At 35.9% G+C, this 27,277-nt stretch overlaps 1 protein-coding gene across 3 annotated transcripts in view; it reads right to left on the minus strand.

Moving 5' to 3' along the window:
- SLC41A2 (solute carrier family 41 member 2) overlaps window positions 1-27,277 on the minus strand; it is a 112,272-nt gene that overhangs the window by 66,992 nt on the left and 18,003 nt on the right. For all 3 annotated transcript variants that reach the window (XM_088025310.1, XM_028121688.2, XM_028121689.2), the window contains exon 2: window positions 17,048-17,769. In XM_088025310.1, coding sequence (XP_087881436.1) covers window positions 17,048-17,602 — 555 coding nt within the window. In that variant the 5' untranslated portion in view covers window positions 17,603-17,769. The remainder of the gene's footprint in view (window positions 1-17,047; window positions 17,770-27,277) is intronic.

The following is a 27,277-nucleotide window of genomic DNA, read 5'->3' on the forward strand; positions in this document are numbered from 1 at the left end:
AAAAACACACAAATCACTTAATAACACAATCTGCTACTTTACTAATGCTATTAAGAAGTGAATGTCCCAGTAAGAGACTTTATGGACCAACATATTGATTTATGACAAAAAATATCAAGAATGCAGCTTTGTCATTACTACCAAAACAGGTGAGAGAAGTAAAACTTAAATTCATCAGATAAATGAAAGAAAAATTCAATTTGTCCCCAAAGTTGCCCTAGAGGTTGTTTCAAATAGATATAGAACTAGGACCTAAAGAGGTTAGGAAATGTTTATCAGATCAGTCTTTGGTGGTAAAATCCTGGTTCAAAGGATATGCAAGGGAATCCCTCCAGGGTTCAAGCCAATTAAGGATGAGCCTAAAAAAAGCATAGAGGGCCTAGTTGATCCCAAATGTCTTAACCTCCTAAAAAACTAAGAAATAATCTTTCCATGTTGTACGATGGGTTAAGAATTCTGCTGTGCTAGTGGGATATGCCTCCTTCAGAGATGTGAGTGGTGGTGGTAATAATGATGATGATGATGATGAAAAAGATAATAATACTAACAAATATTAACAATATTCAACATCCACTGATTGCTTGGTATGTGCCAGGCACTGTTTTCTTTCGGTTTACTCATTTAAGCTTCACAACAAACCTATGAGATAGGTATTATTTTTAACAATTCAGGAATACATTTTACCTAGGTCATCATTTTAAGATACCTAGCTATATGACTTAATTTTAGAAACATAAGAATAATATGCAAATATCTCTATTAGTCTAGCTCCTACATGTCATCACACTTTGGATCTGTTTGGATGAACTCCTTTTGGTTACTCCCATCCTTTCCAAGTTCAATTCAAATCAAATACTCCCATGAGAATTACTGTGAAGTCACTATTACCTTAGCATTCCTATAATAAGAATTCTCCATTACTGATTTCCTATCTCATACCAAATAAATTCTATATTCTTTTCCCTATACCTGCAGAGGTGTGCTTCTAGAAGTTCCCAAACTTTCTCAGTTTTCATGAAACCCGTAGGCTAAAAGAAACACCTAAAGGTCCTATTTATTAAGGAGTTGGTCCAAACAACTAACAAGTTATTTATTTCCTAACAATTTAGTAGCCATTTGTAGAAATAACACAAATACACTGAAAACAATATTTTATGTCCTATCACCATAATTACTTATTAACGGGATGTGTGTACCTGTTGGTCACTGCACAACTTCTCAAGCCTTGGAACTGGACACTGCCACCTTCATTTCTTGTTCTATATTGGTTTTTGTGTGACACTTGCTTTTTTTTCACAGCACCACTGAAAATCTAGTCATCAAGAGAAATGTGTGATGCAATGTGGAAGTGTTGAACCACCTTGAGTTTGTAGAGTGTCCAAGAAATATCATTGTGCTTCCTTCAAAATTGTTTAAAAATCCCGCAGCAATCCTGGAGTGTCCAGAGACAGCATTTGGGATATTTGAAAGTAGTGAGAAGCAATACAGTACTTAACTCAAAGAGAAGGGCTTCAGAGTCAGATTATCTAGGTTGGAATTCTGACTCTTACTACTTTTACTGTGTGACTTGTGTGATTCACTAAAGTTTATTTAACCATTCAACTGTTGAAGGTTACCTGGGTTGTATCCAGTTCTTGGCTATTATGAATAAAGTAGCTATAAACATGTACAGGATTTGTGTGAACATAAATCTTCATTCTCTGGCATAAATGCCCAGGAATGCAATTGCTAGGTTACATGATAGTATCTAGTTTTAGTTTTTGTTTGTGTGTTTGTTTTTAAAAAACTGTCAAGGGGTGCCTGGGTGGCTCAGTTGGTTAAGCGCATCAGACTCTTGGTTTCAGCTCAGGTCATATGATCCCAGGGTCGTGAGATGGACTCCCCCCGCCCCCCAAGGCTCCGCACTCCACATGGAGTCTGCCTGTCCCTCCCCCTCTGCTCCTCCAACTCATGCATGCATGTGTGTGCACTTTCTAAAATAATAATTTTTAAAAATCTTAAAAAAAAAAAGTAAAGTGACAAGGTGTTTTCCAGAGTAGCTGTTCTGTTTTAAATTCCCATCAGCAATGTATGAGTGATACCATTTCTCTATCTGCTTAACAGCATTTCAAAGTTTTACTATTTTTATCATAGCTATTCTGATAGGTGTGTAGTGATAATCTCAGTGATTTTCATTTGCATTTCTCTAATGGCTAAAGATATTGAACATCTCATGTTTATTTGCCATCTGTACACATTCTTTGGTGAAATGTCTCTATGTCTTTTTGCCAATTTTCTCATTTTTTTAACTGTAGAGTTTTGAGAGTCCTTTATATATTCTAGTCTTTTGTCAGGTATGTGCTTTGCAAATATTTTCTTCCACTCGGCAGCTTGGCTTTTTATCCTTTTAATAAGGTCATTCACAGAACAAAATTTTATTTGATGAAGTCCAATTTATCCATTTTTCCTTTTATGGATCCTGCTTTTGGTGTCAAGTCTAAGAAATCTTTGCCGAGCCCTAGATACTGAGAATTTTCTACTATATTTTTCTAAAAGTTTTCTAGTTTTACATTTCATATTTAAATGTGTGATCCATGTTGAGTTTTTTTTTTTAGTTTATTTTTCAATAAAGACTTCGGTTGAGGTTTCTTTCTTTCCCTATGGATGTCTAATTGCTTTAGCACCATTTGCTAAAAGGGCTATTTTTTTTCTCCATTAAACCTGTCTCAAAAATTAGCCGAACATATTTGTGTGGGTCCATCTCTGGGCTGTCTATTCAGTTGCACTGATCTACATATCTGTCCCTCCACCAATACCACAGTCTTGACTACTGTAGCCATGTTAATCAGCTTGACATCAGGTAAATTCATCCTTCCCCCTTTATTTTTATTTTTCAAACCGGTTAAAGCTATTCTATTTTCTTTTCCTTTGCATATAAATTTTAGAATATTATCTACAAAAAATCTGGAGTTTAAAAGGTTCTGTTAAACCCATATATCAATTTGGGGAAAACTGACATCTTTATTATGTTGAGTCTTCCAAGCCATGAATATGGCACAACTCTCCATTTAGTTAGATCATCTTTGGTTACTTTCATAAGGGTTTTATAGCTTTTGGCATACAAGCCCTGTACATATTTTGTTAGATTTATATGTAGGTATTTATTCTTTGAAAAATGTTATTGTACCTTTAATGTCAATGTCCACTTTTTCATTGTAGTGCATAGAAATAGAATTTATTTTTTGTATGTATTGTGTATCCTGTGACTTTGCTGAACTCGTGTCAGTTCTAGGAGCTTTCTTTGTAGATTTCTTGGGATTTTCAAAGTGGGCAATCACATCATCTGCAAATATCAAGTTTTAGTTTTCCTTACAAATCTGCATGCCTTTTTTTTCCCCTTGCCTTACTGCACCGTGTTCAATAAAGGTAATGAGTGCAGACAGCCTTGCCTTGTATCTGGTCTTAGGGAAAAGACATTCATATTTCACAATTAAGTATAATGCTGAGGAAATTCCACTCTATTCCTAATTACCTGAGTTTTTATAATGAATGAGTGAATTTTATCAAATGCTTTTTCTGCATCAGTTGTATTACCATGTGATTTTCTTCTGTAGCCTGTTAATATGGTAAATTACATTAATTTTCAAATGTTGAGCCAGACTTGCTTCCCTCACTTGTTCATGGCGTATAATTCATTTTTTATATTGCTGAACTCTATTAGCCAGTGTTTTGTTAAGGATTTTTGTTTGTTTATATACAGGAGATTAATCTGTAGCTTTAAGAAAATTGCATCGTCTCTGGTTTTGGTATCTGGGTAATACTAGCTTCTTAAAGTGAATTGAAAATTGTTTCCTCCTCTTCAATTTTCCAAATGAGCTTATACAGAATTAGTGTTAATTCTGCTTAAAACATTTGATAGAATTTTCAGGTGAAACTACCTGGGTCTGAAGGTTTCTTTTTTAGGAGTTTTTTTAAATTACACATTCAATATCCTTAGTGGGTACAGAGCTATTCAAATGATCTAGTTCATGTTGGGTTCCTTGTGGTAGTTATGTTCTTCAAGAAAGCAGTCCAACTTTGTGGTAAGTTGTAAAGAGTTGTCTATAGTATTCCCTTATTATTCTTTTGATGTGTACAGGATCTATAGTGATATCCCCCATTTCATCCTGATATGGTAATTTAGGTCTTTTTTTGGGGGAGGCAGTATTGCTCCAGATTGTCAGTTTTACTGATCTTTTCAAAGAACCAACTGTATGTTTCATCAGTTTTCTCTATTGTTGTCTTGCTTTCAATTTCATTGAAATTTCTGCTTTAATTCTGCTTGCTTTGCGTTTATTTTGTTCATCTTTTTCTGAGTTTCAGATGAGAGCTTCGATTGTTGATTTAAGATTTTTTTTTTTTAAGATTTTAGTTATTTATTTGACAGAGAGAGAGAGCGAGAGAGGGAATACAAGCAGGGGGAATGGGAGAGGGAGAACAGGCTTCCAGCTGAGCAGGGTGCCCGATGCGGGGCCCAATCCCAGGATTCTGGGATCATGACCTGAGCCGAAGGCAGACGCTTAATGACTGAGCCACCCAGGCATCCCAAGATTTTTTTTCCTCATTCTAATGTATGCATTTAATTCTATAAATGTCCATCTATGTATTGCTTTACCTGTGACTCACAAATTTTGATGTTACATTTTCATTTTCATTCAGTTCAATGTTTTGTTTTTTACTTTTTTGAGACTTCCCCTTTGAACATGGATTATCCAAAGGTATGTTGTTTTGTTTCCAGGTATTTGGAAATTTTTCTGTTTTCTTTCTGTTACTGACTTCCAGTTTAATTACATTGTAATTGGAGAACATACTCTGAATGATTTCAATATTTTAAACTTGAGGTTTGGTTTATGGCCCAGGATATGGTCTACCTTGGTGTATGATCTATGACAGTTTGAACAGCATGTGTACGCTGCTGTTTGAGGGGGGGAGGGCTGTTCTGTAAACGTCAATTAGATCTTGTTTGGCTGGTGGTGGTGTTGAGTTGTTCCATATCCTTGCTGATTTTCTATTTGTTCTATCAATTGTTGAGAGAAGGGTGTTGAAGACTCTATAATTGTGGATTTTTCTATTTCTCCTTTCAGTTCTATTGGGGGCTCTCATTATTAGCCAACAAAAGTGAAAATCCTAGCACCCTACATGCCCTTCTCTGATATCACCCTGAAGTATTAGGGTACCTCACTACAGCCTCTTCCTCCCCAGATTTATTGAGGTATAACCGAAAAAAGTGTAATATATGTAAAGTGTATAACATGATGATTTGATATACACACACATTGTGAAAGGAGTCCCACCATTGAGTTAATTCACATATCCATTAACTCACATTGTTACCTTTTTCTTTGGTGAAAATGCTTAAGACCTACTACCTTATTTAGCAAGTAACAATTATACAGTTCAGTATTATCAAATATAGTCCCCATGCTATACACTAAATCCTCAGAATTTATTCATCTTGTAACAAAGTTTGTACCTTTTAACCAACCTCTCCCCATTTCCCCCATCCTCCTATCGAGTACCATTTTACTCTGCTTCTTTGAGTTAAACATTTTTTTTAAGATTCCACATATAAGTGATACCATGCAGTAGCTGTCTTTCTCCATCTGGCATATTTTACTTAGCATAATGCCCTCCACATATATCCACGTTGTTCATTACAGCCCCAAACTGAGCCTTTGCGGCTCTGGGTGTGTGGATGAGACCACAGTCTTTTCTGTCATGGTTGGCTAGGGTAGAACAATTCTTGTCTACAAGGCTTCTGTCTCACTAGACTGCCCCTTTCCTAGTCCTTTAGCTAGAGAGAGCAGGTTTTTTGTTGTTGTTGTTTGCATCTGTTGGTATTCCCAGGTTGCTGGCTTCTTTAACTCCAAATCTGGGATATATGAAGCAAAAAGGGCTTAACCAGACTATCTTCTTCCCACCTTTCACAGAGCCTTCGTATGTTTGCTTTATATAAAGTTTCCAGGGTTTTGTTTTGTTCTGTTGTTGTACTTAATGGGCAGGATAGGTAAACGTACATTTACTACAGCTTCCCAGAGGTCAAAGTCCGTGTATTATTTTTTAAATAAAATCCAGATCCATCACGTAAGAGGGAATGCCAGTGCCTTCCTGAGATCACAGCTATGTTAAAAGAGATATTTTCTCTTTAATACAAACTCTAAAATGATAGCTATGCTTTATAAGGAGAGACAAACATGCCGGTGCCTTCTTAATTTTGTGAATTGAGAAACTGATGACAAAAATTTGTCTAACATTGATACTGCCCTCTTCCCTTCTCTTTGCACTTTTAAAACACTGGCATCATGTCCACAAAACTTCAACAAAGTATCCGTTTTCTCTCTGACCGCTCTACTTTCCATATCAGAAAAATAGCCCTAACTCAGAGTTCCATGGTTAGAAATACGGCTTAGGTATTGCATCATTCCATCTGAATTCCAAAACACACACAGCAGTATAGTAATAAACAAAGGAATATTTGAGAGCTATACTATCCTCTATTTCAAAGGAATATTTTCAGCATTGCAATGATACTATCTTCATAAAACATAATAGGATCTCAGGGTTTGGCAGACATCAGTTTTCAATAATATTCTAATGATCAGTATAAATTTACCTAGGAATTACTGGAAGTTCCAAAGGTATTAGCTCAGTTTACTTACATTTCTTTTAGATGGATGGGTAGCTAACAGTAATCTCATTTTAGAGAATCTTATAATAGATTAGGTCTATGGACAATCCAAGATACGCATACAACATGTTATATAGAGCACAGGATTGATCCACAAGACAGGGCTCTGCCATTGACAAGCTGTACGTTCTTGGGCAAATCATTTAAAATGATTTGCTTATTTTTAGTGAGGGAAGAAAAGACAAAGAGCTTGGACCAGGATATTTCCAATTCTGAATCCTATCATTTTAAAACTCTAAGTATGATTATCAAAATTCAGGAATATTTGTAACCAAGTAGAGTTTATTTCATTTCATTCATTCATTGAACAAGGAATTACTAAATGTCTGTTCTATGTAAGGCATTAGGCTGGTTTTTTGGACTGGGCCCTACGTAAGTGGGACCAAAGACTATGTGGACTAACTATCCCACCCAACTCCATTTACCAGTAGTAAGGGAACTTACATTACTTGAGATTCATAGTTCTCAAACTGGAGCCCACATCAAAATCACCAGAAATAACAAAGCTTATAAAAATAGATTGCTGGACCTCACCCCAGGTTTCTGATTCCGTAGAGCTAGGATAGAGTCTGAGAATTTGTGTATCTAAGTTCCCAGATGATGCTGATGGTACTGGTTCAGGGAGCACACTTTGAGAACCACAGTCTCAGATAAACAAAAAGACCATGGAGGAGCCAAGTCCTATATGTGCGGGGTCACTACACTAAAGGTGCTGTTCTTACCTCCTGTGCATACTTTTTCATCTCCATTTTCCTTGAAACAATATCCATTGCCTTCCACTTGAAAAGCAGTTAAATTCTTATTCTTTGTGCTTCTAGTGAAATTGCTGATCTGAGTGGTCATCTGTCCCCTGAGATAGAAGTGTGACTCAAACAGGGCTAATCATATTATTTTATCTCCCTAATCACACTGACTGGTCCCCCACGGGTAAGCATGTGACCAAAGACAAGCCAACTGAAGAGTTCTTCCTTAGAATCTTCCAAACTGAAGACAGAGGATAGCTCATTCTTTCCCTCTGTAGAAGAAACTAAAAGGATATGACCCCACAACTGTCAGGAGCTATGTGCAATAGGAGAGAATGTGGGCAACAAACAAAATGGAAATTGCAATGAGAGACAGAGAGAAGATAATCATAAAATTAAGTCCCTGATCTAGTTATATCTGAGGTAGGCTGTACACCTATTCTTCACAGTTACAAAAGACAATGCATTCTTTATTATTATTATTGCTTAAATTAACTGGTTAGTTGGGTTTTAATTTCTTACAACAGAAAAGTTCTGACCATAGAAGGTGATCCAAAGATATGTCCCCTATAAACAAGGAGATAGTACAGTAAGTAGTTAAAAGCCTACTTGAGTTTAATTCAGCCACTTACCAGTTATATGACCTTAGGCAAATAACTTCATATCTAAGCCTTGTACATAAAATGGAAATAACACCACCTACCTCAGAGTCTTCATAAACATCAGGTGAGATAACTCACACAATGTACTGAGAAAGAACATTCAATGAATGATACCTGTTAATATCACACCATTTACTGAACATTGATCTCCCAGGTACTGTAACTGTGCTTCACAAGCTCTTGTACTAAGTTTTTTAATTTAGGGCCCAGGATGAATAAAGTGATGTTGTAAGGCACAAGCACACAAAGGTAGTTTAGACTGGGACAAAAGCTTACTCCTTGGGGTAAGCTTGAACATGTAAAAAGAACATTCCATATCTCTATAGGTCTTTTTGGTACTTCAGTAGAAGTCCTACAGCACTCTTCTTACTTCTAAAGGTACTTAAGTGTTCAGTCATACACTTTAGTTATAATCTAAGTATTCGTATTTCCCACTACTACAAAAAGGCATCAACTTTGGGGTAAAAATTCTAAATTTGAATTCCTACCCTGTATTTGCTAGCTGAAGGAGCTCTCTGAGCCTCACTCATATCCCTCATTTGTAAAGTGAGGAAATATCTATAAACTCAATCTTTGAATTATTACTCTCACCCAAAACAGGTGATCTTGGCAAATTTTCTCAGCAAACATCAATTAACCACTCCAAGCTGAATGACAATTAAATAATAAAAGTAAAAGCAGAGAGGCAGGGCTAGAGCAGGTCTTACATAAAACAGGGAATAGATGTCCTAATAAATAGAAAGCAGATAATGGCCAAGCAATCTACCCTAATTTGCCATCGGCCACATATTAAAGTACTGCCTTAAGACACTAATGGCCATTTAACCCCTTATCCTGAATTTGATAATCCAGCTGAGGCAGCACACGTAACAACACCTGCTAGGGACTGAATTGTGTCACCTTCATAATTTCTGTGTTGAAGCCCTAATCCCCAGTGTGACTGTATTTGGAGATAGGGCCCATGAGGTGGTGATAAAGGTTACATGAAGTCATAAGGGTAGGGCCCGAATCTGATAGGACTGGTGCCTTTGTAAGAAAAGTAAGAGGCACCAGCCTTTGCTCTCTCCAGCATGTGAGGACGCAGAGAGAAGGCAGCTCTCTGCAAACCAGAAAAGGAGCTCTCACCAGGAACAGGATAGACTGGGACCTTGATCTTAGACTTCCCAGCCTCCAGAACTGTGAGAAAGAGAGTCTAATGTTTAAGCCACCCAGCCTGTAGTATTTCATTATAGCAGTCCAAGCAGACTAAGATGGTACCAAAGACAAACTTCAGTTTTTCAGTTGTTTAAAACTGGCCCTGAACTCTAACCACATTAGAGGTATGTAGCCCTTGGGGGCCTGGGTGGCTCAGTCAGTTAAGCGTCTGCCTTCCGCTCAGGTCATGATCCCAGGGTCCTGGGATCGAGCCCCCCATGGGGTTCTCTGCTCAGTGGGGAGCCTGCTTCTCCCTCCCCTCTCCCACTCCCCCTGCTTGTGTGTGTGCTCTCTCTGTCAAATAAATAAATAAAACCTTAAAAAAAAAAAAGAGGTATGTAGCCCTTAAAGGATTACAAAAGATTTCACATGCATTAAGTTTGTATAATGTGTAGTGGTTAAGAGCTTAGATATTGAATTTGGATCAAGATCCAATCCTCAGCTCTATTACCTAATAACAAAGTTGTTTTTTGTTTGTTTGTTTGTTTATAAAACAAAGACAATAGCACCTTCCCTACAGTTTTCTTGTAAGGATGAAAATAGATCATGTATGTAAAGAGCTTAGGGCAGTGCCTACAGCAAACTTCAACAAATGGTGACTGTTCAACATTTATTCAACAAACATTTACTGAGAATCTACTCAATCTGCTAGGGATGAAATGGTGAAAATTTTTTTAAAAACTTACAAAAATAAACACAAGAAGAAATAGAAAATTTTGATTAGCCCTGTGACTTCTTAAGAAACTCAAGCTGTAAATAAAAACATTCCTCCACAGAAAATGGCAGGTCCAGATGCCTTCATCAGGCAATTATACCAAATACTTAGGGAAGAAATAATGACAAAGTGACATAAACCTTAACAAAAAATAGGAAGGAAAAAGAGAACATTTTCAAATTCACTCATGAGACTAGTACTACCTTAATAAAAACTGTTAATGACATTATGAGGACAATTATGGGCTAATCTTACATATGAATATAGATGCAAAAATTCTCACCAAAATATTAGCAAAATTAATCAGAATTGTATAAAAAGAACAATAAATCATGACCAGGTTATCTTATCCCAGAAATATGATTGGTTTAATCAATATAATTCAACACAGCAACAAATAAAGGGGAAAAATCATAGAGTGTTAACAACAGAGAGAAAGGATTTGATAAAATTAAATATCCATTCATGATTTTTAATACAAACCTAAGTTAAAAAAAAGAACCGTCCTTAATATGATAAAGAATATTACAAAAATCAGTAGCAAACCCCATACTTCATGAGGAACTGTTGAAAGCTTTCTCTTTGAAATCTGGTACAAGACAAGCCTGCTTTCATCACTTCTTTTTTATAATGCTTTGGAGGTCCTAGCCAGTACAGAATGGCACCAAAATAAACAAACATATAAATAAACAAACAAATAAATGGTTTAGAAAGAAAGAAATACTGTCACTATTCACAGGTAATATGGTTATGATGAAGTAATTCTAAAATAATTTACATACGAATTATTAATATTAGTAAGTGATTTTAGCAATGTTGCTAGATACAGGGTCAATACATACACACAAACAGAAAGTGAATTTTTTAAAGAACTATACTATTTACAATAGCATAAAAAGTATGAAATAACCAGGAAAGAGTCCAACAAAAATGTAAAAGACCTGTGTTTAGAAACTAGAAAACATCAGAGGCGGAAATTAAAGATGACTTAAATAAATGGAGAGGGCTATTCCATGTACATGTATCCGAAGAGTCAGCGTTGTAAAGAGTAAATTCTCCTCCTAATTATCTGTAGATTCAATGCTATCTGAATCACAATTGCAACTTTTTTTGCGGAACTTGACAAGCTTTTAAACTAAAATGTACATGAAAGTGCAAAGGAAAAAGAATAACGAAAGCACTTTGAGGAAGAACATGGAGAGAACATTCTCTACTAGATATTAAGATAGTGTAGTATTCATGCCAAGCAACATAAATACACCAAAGGAATAGAATAGAGAGCCCAGAAACACATCTGCACATAAATGTGTACCTGATTTATAGGAAAGAAAAACAAAACAAAACAAAACAAAACACAATCCCTACTCAAACTCTCTATAAAAAATTATTCCAGGGAGAGAATGATCTAAATGTAGAAGGCAAAATGTAAAGGCAAAACAACAAAACTTTAAGAAGGTAAGAAAGTATGGAAAGATTTCTTAAGCAGGAAGCAAAAAGTACAAACCATGGAAAAGTAGGAAAAAAGGCACTATATCAAAATTAAGAATTTCTGCTCATTAAAACTCATTGAGAGAGTGAAAAAGCCATAGAAGAAAGATATTTTTAATACATATAACTAAAGGACTTGTATCCAGAATACACAGATAACTCTTACAAACCAGTAAGAAAAAATCTAACAAATAAGAAAATGAATAAAAAAACCCAACTTTACCAGTAATGTCCAAATAAATGGTCAGTAAACATCATTAGTCATGAGGGAAATCCCCATTAAAACCACCACACATATGCCAAAATTTCTCAACTTAAAAAGACTGCTGATACCTTGTATAAATAAGAACACAGAGTGATGAGACCTCTCATACACAGCTAGTTAATCTGTAAATTGGTACAACCATTTGACATATACTAAATTTAAATACCTGTATATCCTAAGACCCAGAAATTCCATTTCTACATGTATATACAACAGAAATGCATGCACATGTGCACCCAGAACCTAGAAAAACACCAATGAACTCAATGTCCATCAATAGCAAAGAGAATATATTGTGATCTATTCATAATTGGATTAACATATAGCAATAAAAATAAATGAACTACAGTTTCATAAAACTTACATAATGTTGAACAAAAAAAAGCCAGACACAGAGGAATATATATTCTACACTTCACTGTATAAAATTTTAGAAAAATTAAGTAAAACCAAACAATGGTGTTTACTGATACACATTTATAAAGACAAAGAAGTATGGCTCATAAAATCTGATTATTGATTACCTTTGGTGATGGGGAATAAAGGGTAGCAATTACAAGGGAGCACAAAGAAGACTAATGAAGTACTGCTAAGATTCTGTTTCTTGACCTGATAGTTATATGGTTGCTTGTGTCATGAAAATTCACTGAGCTGTACATTTTTGGTTTTTATATGCTATATGTGTTAATTTTCACAATTAAAAGTTTTTAAAAGCATATTTAAATGAAATTTTTCAAAACATTTGTTTTTATAATTTTTAACACTAAAGTTTAATATTATAAACCAATTATACACGTGTTATTATCTCAAATAGTATCAAGAAATAAACATTACACCAGAGGAAGGTACATAAGCTATATAAATATTCTAATAATCTATACTCTAACATATTAATCTTATAGATGTTACTATCATCTAGAGTAAATGTTGAGTGTTTCTTCAGAGTAACTGGTATATCAAGAAAAAAATGTCAACCAGAAATAGCTTATTCATTTTAGCTGTTGTGATACTATTGTAATAACTTGAAATATTTCAAGGGGACAGGTAGATTTGGTCCTCTGTTAGTTTTACAGTCCATTCAAAAATTCAATATACTTTCCACCTCCCTCACTCTAACCTCCTGTCTCCCTCTTATTAAGACCCACCTGGAAAATCCACAAATCTCCCCATCTCAATATCTTTAAATTAATTACATCTGCAATGTTTCTATTTTCCCCAACACTTTTTACTGATGGATAATTAATGCACAATGTTATATTAGTTTCAAGTGTACAATAATATGATTCCACAATTCTATACATCACTCAGTGTTCATCAAGATAAGTGTACTCTTAATCCCCTTTACCTATTTTACCCAATCTCCCCACCCACCTTCCATCTGGTAACATCAGTTTGTTCTCTATATTTAAGAGTCTGTTTTTGTCTCCTTTTCTTGTACATTTTGTTTCTTAAATTCCACATATGAGTGAAATCATACAGTATTTGTCATTCTCTGACTTATTTCACTTAGCATTATACCCTCTAGGTCCATCCATGTTGTTGCAAATGGCAAGATCTCATTCTTTTTCATGGCTGAGTAAGATTCCATTGTATCTATACCACTTTTTATTTAACCTTTCACCCACCGATGGATACTTGGGTTGCTCCCACATCTCGGCTACTGTAAATAATGGTACAATAAACATAGGGGCGCATATAGCTTTTCGAATTAGTGTTTTCATTTTCTTTAGGTAAATATCATAATGGAATTACTGGATCATATGGTATTTCTATTTTTTAATTTTTTAAGGAATCACCACACTGTTTCCACAATGGCTGCACCAGTTTGCATTCCCACCAGTAGTGCACGAGAGTTCCTTTTTCCCCATATCCTCACCAATACTTGTTATTTCTTGTGTACTTGATTTTAGCCATTCTGTCAGGTCTAAGGTGATATCTCACTGTGGTTTTGATTTGCATTTCCTTGATGATTACTGACGTTGAACATGTTTTCATGTGTCTGTTGGCTATCTGTATGTCTTCTTCAGAAAAAAATGTGCCCATTTTTAATCAGATTATTTGTGGGTTTTGGTGTTGAGTTGTATAAGTTCTTCATATAGTTTGGATATTAACCTCGTATTGGACATATCATTTGCAAATATCTCCTCCCATTCAGCTGTCTTTTTGTTTTGTTGATGGTTTCCCTCACTGTGCAAAACCTCTTTATTTTGGTGTAGTCCCAATAGTTTAAGTTTGCTTTTGTTTCCCTTGTCTGAGGAGACATATCTAGAAAAATGTTTCTCTGGCCAACGTCAGAGAAATTACTGCTTGTGCTCTCTTCTAGGAGTTTTATGGTTTCAGGTCTCCCATTTAGGTTAATCCATTTTGAGCTTATTTTTCTGTATGGTGTGAGAAAGTGGTCCAGTTTCACTCTTCTGCATGTAGGTGGTCAGTTTTCACATCTTTTTGTTGAAGAAACCATATTTTCCCCATTGTATGTTCTTGCCTCCTTTGTCATAGATTAATTGACTGTATAAGCATGGGTTTGTTTCTGGGCTCTATTCTGTTCCATTGATCTATGTGTCTATTTTTATGCCAGTACCATTCTTTTTTTTTTTTCTTAAGTAAACCCTACACCCAATGTGGAACTTCAACTCATGACCCTGAGATCAAGAGTCACATGCTCTACTGATTGAGCCAGCCAGGCACCCCCTGTTTTTATTACTACAGCTTTGTAGTATATCTTAAAATCTGGGGATTGGGACACCTACCAGCTTTGTTCTTCTTTTTCAAGGTTGCTGTGGCTATTCAGTGTCTTTGTGTTTCCATACAAACTTTAGTACTATTTGTTCTAGTTCTCTGAAAAATGCTGTTGGTATTTTGATAGGGATTGCATTATATCTGTAGATTGCTTTGGGGTAGTATGGACACTTTAACAATATTGGTTCTTCCAATCCCTGAGCATGGGATAGCTTTCCATTTGTTCGTGTCTTCCTCAATTTTTTTTATTTAATTTTATTTTATTATGTTATGTTAGTCACCATACAGTACATCATTAGTTTTTGATGTAGTGTTCCAGGATTCATTGTTTGCATATAACACCCAGTGCTCCATGCAATACGTGCCTTCCTTAATACCCATCCCCCCACCCACCCCCCCTCTAAAACCCTCAATTTGTTTCTCCGAGTCCACAGTCTCTCATGGTTTGTCTCCCCCTCCGATTTCCTCCCCTTCATTTTTCCCTTCCTTCTCCTAATGTCCTCCATGCTATTTCTTATGTTCCACAAATAAGTGAAACCATATGATAATTGACTTTCTCTGCTTCAAAAAAAAAAACAGAAGGAAAGCTTCCAGACTCATTCTATGAGGCCAGCATTACCTTAATCCCCAAACCAGGCAAAGACCCCATGAAAAAGAAGAATTTCAGACCAATATCCCTGATGAATATGGATTCCCAAAATTCTCAACAAAATCCTAGCTAATAGGATCCAACAATACATTAAAAGGATCATCTTCAATTTCTTTCAACAGTGTTTATAGTTTTCAGAGTACAAGTCTTTCACCTCCTTGGTTGTTTAATAATAGGTATCTAGTATTTTTGGCACAATTATAAATGGGATTGTTTTCTTAATTTCTCTTTCTGCAATTTCATTATTACTGTATAGAAATGCAATAGATTTCTTTTATTAATTTTGTATCCTGTGACTTTACTGAATTCATTTATCAATAGTAGTAGTTTTGGTGGAGTCCTAAGGGTTTTCTATATATAGTCTCATGTCACCTGCAAATAGTGAATGTTTTACTTCTTCCTTACCAATATGGATGCCCTTTATTTCTTTTTTCTTGTCTGAATCCTGTAAAAATCCAATATACATCTTAAGACAGTTCTTTCCTATCCTTTCTCCAACTGATGGTGGAAAAATTGTTTCTATTTATGTATGTTTTCCATTTAGATAAAAATGCTATCTGTTAAAAAATGTTTTGGTGTCACAAATGACCTGAGATTTCTTTTAGGGAGCAAGCAATGAAAGACAAGGGCACATAAATGTTGTTCTAACACTTTCCCAAAGTCAATCTTTCTCTGACTGATGAATGAAAACTCATAATAACAGAATGCCACATTTTAACAACTTACTACTTTAGAAAGATAATTATATAGTAGGTAATTCCATAACCATACTACATTAAGAATTCCTACAAATCAATAAGTAGCACATATATATTTTAAGATGGATAATAGATACAAAAAAGTAATTCATATAAGAGATATTCATAGAAGAGCTAAAAATCGCCAAGGCATATAAAAACATGCTAAACATTAATAATAATTAAAGAATGTTAATTAAAATATGAAAATATTTCCCTATCAATTACCAAAAGTGAAAATGATCAAGAATATTCAACCCTCATAAGGACATGGAAAAATAAGAGTACATCCACATTGATGGTAGGAGTATAAATATTTGGTGTAATCTTTCTGAAAGTCAATCTGATGGTCTCTATAAAATTTTAAACACATACACTTACCCTAATCCCCAGCAATCCCATTTTTAAAATCTATCCTATGAAAATATTAGTGTAAGTATATAATGATATATTTATAAGGGTATTCATTATAGCATTAGCATGGGACAGTGAATAAGTAAATTTTAGTATGTACATACAATGGAATATGAAGCTCTCATTTTAAAATGCAGAACTTCTTTGTCATTAGTTTGGAAAGATGTCTAAGATATATTATTAAGCAATAAAAATAAGTTGTAGAAAAATATATATAGCACTTCAGTTTTTTCTGAAAAAGAAACTCTACACATAGGTATATATGTAAGCATAGAAAAATGTCTGCAAGTAAACACAACAAACCCTTAATGATGATAATCTCTGCAGGAGAAGAGAGTCTGGTTTGAAGAGGAGGAAGAGGGAAGATTTTATCTTCTTATTTAATACTCTGCATTGTTTGAATTCATTTTAACAAGTATATGTTTTTATTTTAAAAAATGAAGTATTTAAATATAACATTTAATGGGTTTTGCATTGTACCCATTTTGGGGTTATTTCACCATTGTAATCCTTTATGAAGAGTCACTTGACAGAATGAGACTATTCTCTTAGAACCTCTAAAGGAAAACAAACGAACAAAAAACACCTAGAAACAGCAGATTCTCTGCTTGAGTGAGCATCCCTTCATTTCACTAAGGGATAAATTAAATCTAAAGTAAATGTTTGAGATTAGTAACCTACACAAAGCACTTTCAACAACAAAGACAGTGAAGATAAACAAAGAGACAAACCCACCTGGACTATATCCAAAACCATGCCGGCTGAAACTGTTCCAAAACCAGCTAGCAAAAATGGCACCAGTATTTGCAGTGCCATGACACCACTGGATTCCTTTGGTGATTTCTGGTTTGCTTCCACAATGGCGTCTTCATCCCCATCACTAGATGCATCTTCATTCTGTAACATGGCGGCAGCTTCTGCAGTGCCCTTTCCATCACAGTAACTGTAGTTGGCATAGTCATCATACTTGGGGCTACAGCTTGCTGGTGTGTGCCCATTATTGCCATGAAAAGACTGCTCTGAGAAATTGTGAAACTCCATGAGCTGCTCAGATCGACTGCTAAAAGTCTGTGCTGCTGTTGATAACCCATCTTGCCAAATACCGTTAGCTTTCTTGTGCCTATCTTCCTGGTTTTTCTGATAAATTACTGGAACCATACTCAACAACAAGTTTAAAAACTTATCAGACTGAATTGTATTTAAGCTTAAAGTCCAGTCTACTAAACCTCCTCCACTACTTGGACCACTACTTGTGTTATTAGTAATAGATCTTCCTTTGCTATTAGTCATATTGTCATCGCAAAAGACCCTGTACTCCTTAGATCTCAAGATTCGTGAACCATTGTAGGTAAATCAGAATCACACAAATGCTGGTTTAAATTAAGATGTTGACTTCATTGTGTAGGAAATGTTTCTACTAATAATAGGTGTTTAGAAGTTCCACAGAGCGATTGGATCTGAAAAGAAGAAAATAGAATAATTTTTAAAAATCAGATTAACAATCTTGATACTTAAGATTCTCATATAAAACACACATGTTCTTAAACCAACCTGAAGGTAATGACACTATACTTTGTGGGCTTAAACACATAACTGTTTTGAGCCACACAGCTACTCTGTAAACAGAAATCTAGTACAGAGCTATTGTGCTCAATCTTTGTTAAAAGTGTTTATCTTTGCATACTTTACCTAATTGATACCTATGTAAAGCCATCAAGTCCCTGAAGTTGTATAGGAGACAAATTTATTAAATAAAGTGATGGCTTCTCGGGGCCTGGGGGGGTCAGTCAGTTAAGTGACTGACTTCCTGGTTTAGGCTCAGGTCATGATTTCATGAGCCGGGAGATCAAGCCCTGGTGTGGGCTCTGCACTCAGCAGGGAGTCTGCTTGAAGATTCTCTCCCTTTGCCCCCCCACCTCAAATAAATAAATCTTTAAAGTGATGGCTTCTATTACTATAGAGAGGTCTCAGAATCAAACTGTTACAACTCTTCACATGTCAGTACATAATAAGAGGTAAAGTATATGGCATTATATTTTAAATATTAAATGGTTACTTTATTTACAACTTAATGTAATATATATTTTATCAAAATGTTATTTTTATTAAAATATGAGGAGACAATGAAAATGCTTGCCATAAAAATACTTGGTAAATATTCTGAATACTGGTAAGGGCATTTATTTCACATATAAAAATACGTTGGAGTCATATTCATACAATTCATTATAATTGACTTAGGAAAACAATCTCTATTATCTACCAAATAACCAAAATGAAAAGGGATTACAGATACTCACTAAATGCTCTACTTTGTAAGCCAACCAAAAGAAAGCTTATAATGCACTTACTACTTATGCTCTTCTCAAAGTTTACTCTGACCCCCAATCCCAGAGTAGGCCCCTGAGTGGCTGGCCAGTGACCAAATTCTCTCTAAAGACTGAGCTAAGAGACACAGACACACACTGTAGCTAGTTCGACAGTGATGGACACTGAAGCTGCCCGACTATTTGGATAGCTGCTACCATAGCTACAGAGGTTTTCAAAGCAATCTACTGCAGTGGGTCTAAAGGTCTCAGGTCAGGAACACCCAGGCCTGCCTTGTACATCCAAGGGCATCCGAGATCAAAATACTGGCACTTATTTGATAATGGTCATCCCCACTGCCCAACTGCACTGCCCACCCTCAAGTGAGACTAAGAATTACTGCTGTCAGTACTGCTGCTTTTAATAAAAATTATTATATCCTTCAATGTTTGCTGCCAATTCCTTAAAATGTCCATCTCCACTCCTTGGATAGGAAGATCAATAGCAAGGAATGGCAAACAGAGGTATGTAGCAGGTGCTAGGGCCTGTCTCATCTACCTCATCATTCACTCATTTTCTTTCCTTCTTGTGATTGTGGAAGAGTCCTGGAATTCCTACTGGGAAACATTTTAAAATAGATTCTAGGACCCCAGACCTACTGACTCGGAATATCTATGTTTGAGGCCTGTACATCTTTCTTTTTAAAGTCCCCAAGGGATTATGGTGCAGACTTCTTATGGACTTGCCCTGAGAATCCAATGAGTAGACTAAGTACTAGTTGCCATTTTTTTGCCACTTGCAGGTTCATCAGTACACCAGAGAAAGGCAGGGTTTAAAGAAAATAAGATGAATGGAACCAGTGTCCAGAGTAAAGCCGAGGAGAAACCAAGTAGTCCCAGAAAGAGAGAGAGGGCCAGAATTGCTGCCTGAGAACCTTCCAGGTATTGAGAGGCTCCGCTGTACTTCTGGAACTTACGAGATTCCCAGCAGCCTTATATGAGTAGATTGAGAGGGTTTCTGTTCCTTCCACCCATTTGTGTCTTTTTAAGGAGTGAGCATTTCACTGCCTCAAGGAGATCTTCAATTAAAATATAAAACAAACCTCAAAGGGATTGAGCTTTAAGACAAGTATATACTACTGAAGGGCCTGTGATGGATACAGGCAGTTTCTTCTTCTTTTAAAGCAGAATTATCCAGCTGATATGGAAATGGAAATGCAGAGAACAGGAGAAATGTGACCAATTAACACTAGACAGAAAAATGAAGGGGAGGGAATGGGGGGGAAAGAGGAATTTCCCAGGACAAGTCAGCTCTGTTAGAATATTTATAGGACATGGCTAAGCACATAGCCAACACAGAGTTGGCCAAGCAGGATCCAGATGCAAAGACACGTCCAGCTCATACTTTTGCTCCTAATATCCTCACTTCAGCATAAGCAATTCAGAAGGTAAGATAGAAGATGGATACTCAACCAGGGCCTCCGTGCACAGAGACCATTAGGTAGGGCTGAAATCCAGCCCAAGGCTCCATTCATGGGGCTGCCTTTCTCTGGAAGGCACTCTGTTTTAAAATTTATACAAATTTCCATTTCCAGATGAAACCGTTCTTTCTCCATTCCATGCAACTCTGATAGGTCTATCAATCAACGGTATCATACCCTCCAGACCACATAATGACAAGTGGCTCAAGCAGGACCTAAGTTCTCCCCTTTTCATATATTTGTTTTCTTACTATTTCCCGAGTGCCTACTAGATGCTGGGGTTACACCAAATTAACAAAATAGGCACCATTCCTGCTTCTAATGGATTTTAACTTGTAGTGGGGAGGATAAACAACCAGGCGAGCAAACAAATGAGATAATTTGTGATAAAGGCTATAAAGGAAACAGCTGATTTAATGAAGAATGAATAAGTTACAGGGCTACTTTAGAGTGGAAGGCCTCTGGAAGAGTTTTCTTACTTCTCTTTGATGTGACATCATCCTGAAGCTGCCACTTTATCTTCCACCTCAAAAAGTCCCCTCTATCACCACCAACAACATCACTACCACTTTGAAGGGAAGCCCATCTACATTAGAAGAGGATCCACAGAAAGAGAATCAAAGCCAGGAGATGAGAGGGTCTCATAATAATTAGAACCTCTCTTTCATTTATGTAAAGCTCATTCCAGCCCTGTTGTTCTCAATTATATGGGCCAATAACTCTTCACTGTATAAGCTAGTCTGAGTGGTGTTTCTGTCCTTACAGTTTTTTAATAATGCAATTTGGAATTAGTAGGGATTATTACCTTGTTACAGGTGCATGCCAGAGACCACATATCACCATTTTGCGCTGAGAAATATGTGTTTATTTTTATTCTATCCTTCATTTTATCCAGTTAGTGTGTGATGATCAGTTAGCCTAATGCTTGCTTACTGACAAGTTCCATTAGCTCCCTTAAAGACTCCTTAAACTTTTTTCTTTTAAAGACACCACCTAGAACTCACCTAGTAATGGATTACAATCAAAATACTTTGTGATGGATTTAAAATGAGTAATGTACATATAGAGCAACCAAAAGTTGGTTGCTCTATATTATTTACCCATGCATGAGTAAAAACAGGTAATAATTTTAAAAATAACTAAACGGAATTCGGCAAAGTTTCCCCTAGATTTAAGGTACTTAAGTTAAAGAATGCCAATGGAGATATTTATGGGTCACTCCTCAGCTACTTAGTCCGTTATATTAATCTAGTACCAACCTGAGAAGAAACAGTGTCTTTAGAACTTTAATAGAGTGGACTTGGTTTAAAATCCGAATTCTGTGTGTCAGTTACAAAGAAACAAATCTCTAAGAACAAAGAAATCTGCTACTCTACTCGCTAATGGCCAATATTTGCACAAAACAGAAGTTGCAAATTAAAAAACAAACAAAAGCCTGCAGCAGTAGAGTACAAGTAGAATGGTTAAAACTGTGTCTTGGGACTTTTTGTTATCCAAAATTCCTAAATGAAAAAAAATTATCTACACTACTCATCTAGTGTCAGTAAAATATATGGTATGATTCAAAAACCCTAGATTGAGCGGCTGTATCAAATACTATTATTTAGCAGTTTTGTTCCAAAGACTCTTTAGGTGCTATGCACAGCCAACACGGCGGCAACTCTATTTTAGTGCCTTAGACCCTTGTTACTCAAACTACAGTTTATGGTCCAACAGCACTGGCATCACCTGGGAGCTTGTTAGAAATTCAGGATCTCAGCTCCTATCCCTATTCCAATCTATGAATCAAAACCTGCACTTTTAATAGCATCTCCAAGTGATTTGTGTACACATGAAAGTTGGAGGAGGACCTCTCTGTACATTCAAAAAAGAATCTGATTTATATTCACTACAACTAAAAATGAGATGTTGTCAGACTTTCAAATGTGAACGAGGACATGAGCACTGGTAATACATAAAACACTACTAGTGCAACAGTAAACGTTATAGCGCCTTGGCAAACAATGGGCATTATCTAATAAAATTAAAGATGTACATGCCCCACATTCCAGCAATTCCACCCTAAGTTCATACCCTGAAGAGACTCCTGCACTGTACACCAGAAGACACATAAAGGAATGTCCTCAGCACCATTTTCATACTAGCAAAAAACTGGAATTAACTCAAGAGGAAACCTAAATTGTGGGATATTCACACACTGGAATATATGAAAGGTATGATAAACACAAATTTCAAGAGAATGGTTATATTTGGATAAGTGGTATAAAAGCAGACGGGGGCTTCAGAGGTATTGGTTATATTTTTTCAGCTTGATAGTGGACACCTGTTTATTATTGTCCTTTATTTATATACACTACATGAGTGTTTCAGTATGCATGATATTGTAGATTTTATTTTACTCCCATTATTGCTGCCTTCCTGTAAGAGAATTATCTCTACCTGTTGCCACCTTAGTTGAAGGGACTATGAGAGGATTAATGTGAAGAAAAGGGAACTTTACACACTGCTGGCGGGATTCTAAATTTGTACAGCCATTATGGAAAACAGTATGGAGGATCCTCAAAAAATTAAAAATAGAACTACCATATTACCTAGTAATTTCACTTCTGGGAACATATCCAAAGGAAACAAAGACACTAACTTGAAAAGATATCTGCACTCCTGTGTTCAGAGCACCATTATTTACAATAGCCAAAACATGGAAACAACCTAAGTGTCCACTGACAGGTAAGTGGACAAAGAAGTTGTGGTGTGTATCTATATATACATATATATATATGTATATATAGATACACATAAACACATAATGGAATATTCAGCCATTAAAAAAAAAAAAAAGGAAATCCTGCCATTTGCGACAACATGGATGGACCCTGAGGGCATTATGAAGTGAAGTGAAATAAGTCAAAAAGAGAAATGGGAATACCATATGATCTAATTTATATGTACAATCTTTAAAAAAAAAAAAAGGAAAAAGAAAACACAAGAAAGAAAAAAACCCCAAACTCATAGAAAAAAGATCAGACTTGCGGTTACCAGAGATGGGGGCGGGGGGGAGGGTGGAACAGATGGGGGAATTTGAGGAAAGAGGTCAAAGAGTACAAACTTCCTGTTATAAGATACGCAAGTACTAGGGAAGTAATGTGCAACATGATGACTATTGTTACCACTGCTGTAGGATATATAAAAGTTGCAGTTCCCCCCACAAGGAGGAGAGAGGTTTTTTTTTTATTCTACCTATAGGTCATGATGGATGTTAACTGAACTTATTGTTGTAATTATTTCACAATATACGTAAGTCAAACCTTTATGCCGTAAACCTGAAACTCACACAGTGATGTATGTCAATTATACCTCAATAAGACTGGAAAAAAAATATATATATACATAAAATCTGAAATTTTTAAAAATGATCTTTTTCTATAAAATAAGTGTACATTTTAACACCAAGAATGTAGAAGAGGAGGGGCTCCTGGCTGGCTAGGGAGGAAGAGCATGCGACACTTGATCTCAGGGTCGTGAGTTCGAGCCCCACATTGGAGGAAGAGATTACTTAAAATGAATGAATAAATTAAAACTTAAAAAAATAAAATTAAAAAAAAGAACGTAGAAGGGGCAAAATCTCAGACTAAAAGACAGCCTTCCCATTGAACACATTTAGATTTATGAAGAACTCACTCCATGTTCCCTATGACAGTTTTATCATATGACAGCCCTGGTCTACAGAGTCATATCAGGGACTGATTGACTTAAAGGAATATAAACTAGTACCAGGCACCGCTTATGAATTCAACTTCAGTTACAAAAATGAAAAACATTAATGTTCAAATTGTTTGTTTTTAAAAAGTTAGGAAAAAGCAGTGTATTGTATGTGTGTTGATTTAGTAAACCATTATTTCGGAGAAAATCCCCTCCTTGTGCTGGAGGAAGCATTCCATTTCATTGCAAAGGTTAAATAACACACTTGAAAAATCTGGCAGAGCTATAAGTTAGCAGGCCTATCATGCCTAATTACTAAGAAAAGCATTAAATGAGAGCTTAATACTTTGTTATAGTCCCATAACAAAAATGTTTTGCGTTACTCTCTTACCAGTATTATCACATTTAGTCAAAACTCTCAAAACCTATCCATCAGCTGGGTATTTTATATTTGTATAAATATATTTGCATAAATTGTATATAGTTGTATAAATTGTGTGCACTCTGCTCCTTTCATTTTCTCTTATTCAAAAGTAGGTAGTAACCAAACAGGATGTATTACGTGGTCAGTTAAATTAGCTTTCAGAAAGGTTATGGCAAACAAAACCAGAGCTCAGCTGGTATACAAATTATTTCCTTGTTTCATAAAAAATACTGGTTCATTCTTTTGAATAATACTCAGTTAAGTACTTAACTGTTTAATCATATTATTGGTTCATAAGGAAGGATTATGTTTATTTAATTTGCTTTTTGCAGCACCCAAACAGCAGGCTGACTTTATGGCTGTTCAGTTTTCTTTAACTATTTTCATTTTAAGCTCTAAACCTGTGTAAACTTAAATCTTCACCAATTTCTCTCAATGATTAACTCATTCCATTTAAGCAAAAATGATGTTTAAAAGCCTTTTAAGTATCAGTTTCATTACCTGAACCTCAGCTTCTCCATTTCTTATCCACAATTACCTTTTCCTGAAGAATTTACCATCAAATCAGCACATACCCCAAACAGCTCCTAAACACACCCTTCTGGTTTTCTCTTGTTCACCCCAACATCACTCTCTGCCATTCTACCGTGACCTCATGCCAAACCCGCCTCCCTTGGGTGCTCATCAGAACCCAGGAGGACACCCTAGTCCCATTTATGGAGATCAGAGACCTTGACTGCTTGACTACTGAGTCATACGCAAAAACTCTCTTCTCCATTCAAGCTAGCCCTACAGCTATTACTAAAATCATTTCTCATTTTTAGCCCTTTGATTTCATCATTCTCATCCACTGGGCTCCCTACACTGCTTATTTGGGGTTCCTAATGTTTCACACTGACTCAATGCCTTCTACTAGATCACCTAAACCAGGTAAATTATTCTAAGTTTCCTTTATTCAATCCAATTTCTTTCATTCAGCTTTTCCACTTCTATACTTTCTACCCAATTTTTCCTAACACCTAGGAACTTTCACCTCATTCAATGATAAAAGTATCCAACCTCAAAGAAATCTACCCAAATTAATGTAAAATTAAGGGTACAGAGAGGAAAGAACAGTCAAAATTAAAGCCAAAAATACAGTTAGCAATCTTCCTATCACTTACAGTTTAAAGAGAATTTTTTTTTATTTTTAAAGATTTTTTTTTATTTATTTATTCATGAGAGACAGAGAGAGAGAGGCAGAGGGAGAAGCAGGCTTCCCGCTGAGCAGGGAGCCTGATGCGGGACTCAATCCCAGGACCCCGGGATCATGACCTGAGCCGAAGGCAGACGCTTAACCATCTGAGCCACCCAGGTGCCCTAAAAAAGAGAATTTTTTTTTTTTAATGAAAGGTGTATCCATTTGGTTGTCCAGTGCCAATTTCCACATGAAAGACATGACATGTTGCGTTTCCTGTGATATTTTAACATATCACTTGGCCCTCAAGAGAAATCTAAAATGATGATGTAAAAGAAATCTCAAGAATTCTGAATGCACTATCGCTGCTTGGCAGAGGTATATAATTCATGGTATCCAGTTAAGAATGTGTAAGTAGAAAAAGTGTATGAATGTCTTCTGCTCATGTCCTATATCTAAACAAGGAATAGGAACTACCCACGGTAACAATTCTAAGGAATGAAGGTGAGCCCACTCAATAACTGTCCCACAGAATTTATAAAGTGTAAGTCTCAAATTGGTCCAAACAACAGCTTAGTTATAGTAATTTACATATCTTATAAATTTTTATCACTCTTCAGCTCCTTTAAAAGTGCTTAGAAACTGAGGGGTGTCTGGGTGGCTCAGTCAGTTAAGCATCCGACTCTTGCTTTCAGCTCAGGTCATGATCTCAGGGTCCTGGGATCAAGCCCCATGTTCAGCGCTGGACTGGGAGCCAAGTAGGCTTGGGACTCTCTCTCCCTCTCCCTCTGCCCTTCCCCCTGCACCCATGCACATGCACTCTTTCACTCTCTAATAAATAAATAAAATCTTTTTTACAAAAGTACTTATAAAGTGGAATATAAGACAGACTACCTCACAAATACTGTCCTCCCTGGTTAAAAGGCTCACCTCCAAAGTACAATGAAAGTATCTCCCTGCCTTTTTTTTTTCTTTTTTGGCTAAAATACATAATTAGCTTATTTTAAAAATCTTGACTTCTTTGACTTAAATCGGATCTAAGCACTCACATAAGTTTTATTTAGGTAGAAGGTAGTGATATCAATCTTTCTTGGCAAGTTAGGAAAAACTGGGAGAAGTGAAAGGACAATTAACTGCCATTTTAGTAACACTGAATTGCTGTAAAATTGGTGGTCCTGATAATTCCCTAACAAACACAAAAGCTTGAGAAGTCACGGACATAATTCAGCTACTGATATCCAAAAACTAGCTGACTGCATAAAACAATCACTCATTTCCAAGATTGCCCACTGACAGAAAAGAGTAATGTCATAAAATTTATCAATTCTTTCTATATGCCTAAAAGACAACCAAGCATTTGTAAAGAATTTAAGCCCAGAGAAATAATCAGTGGGTATAATAAATCTTCTGTATGATAAATTCTCAACACATCTCAAATAATTTTTCAAAGAAAACCAGATCCACAGCAATTGACTTTGTTTTCAGAATCACAACCCTCAATTCCACTAATTAATTAATTAATTTTTGGAAGAATGATTTAGAAGGATATGCCAAAACAAGCTAATGAATCAACTAAAACACAATTTGCAGTTAAGCCGTTTCTATTTATTGAGAAAATGTTGACAGAATAAATATGTGTGTCCAAAGAACTAAGTGTATTGCATAAACAAAGTACAATTTATGCTACCAAGTGCCATCAGTTAAATTATATCTAGTCCCTATCAAACCAACTAAAAAATGGGGGGGAGGGGATTCAATCATTTAACTAGATATTCTGATTAAATTCACAGCAATACACAAATTCTTTTTATAACACAGGAAGCCAACTATTACCAGAAATATCAGTTAGTGTTACTGTTTGAAAAAACTTGAGGAATA

Source organism: Eumetopias jubatus, unplaced genomic scaffold (genome assembly GCF_037043125.1).
Source record: "Eumetopias jubatus isolate StellerSeaLion01/CBP00866 unplaced genomic scaffold, mEumJub1_p1.0 scaffold_8, whole genome shotgun sequence".
Taxonomy (NCBI): domain Eukaryota; kingdom Metazoa; phylum Chordata; class Mammalia; order Carnivora; family Otariidae; genus Eumetopias; species Eumetopias jubatus.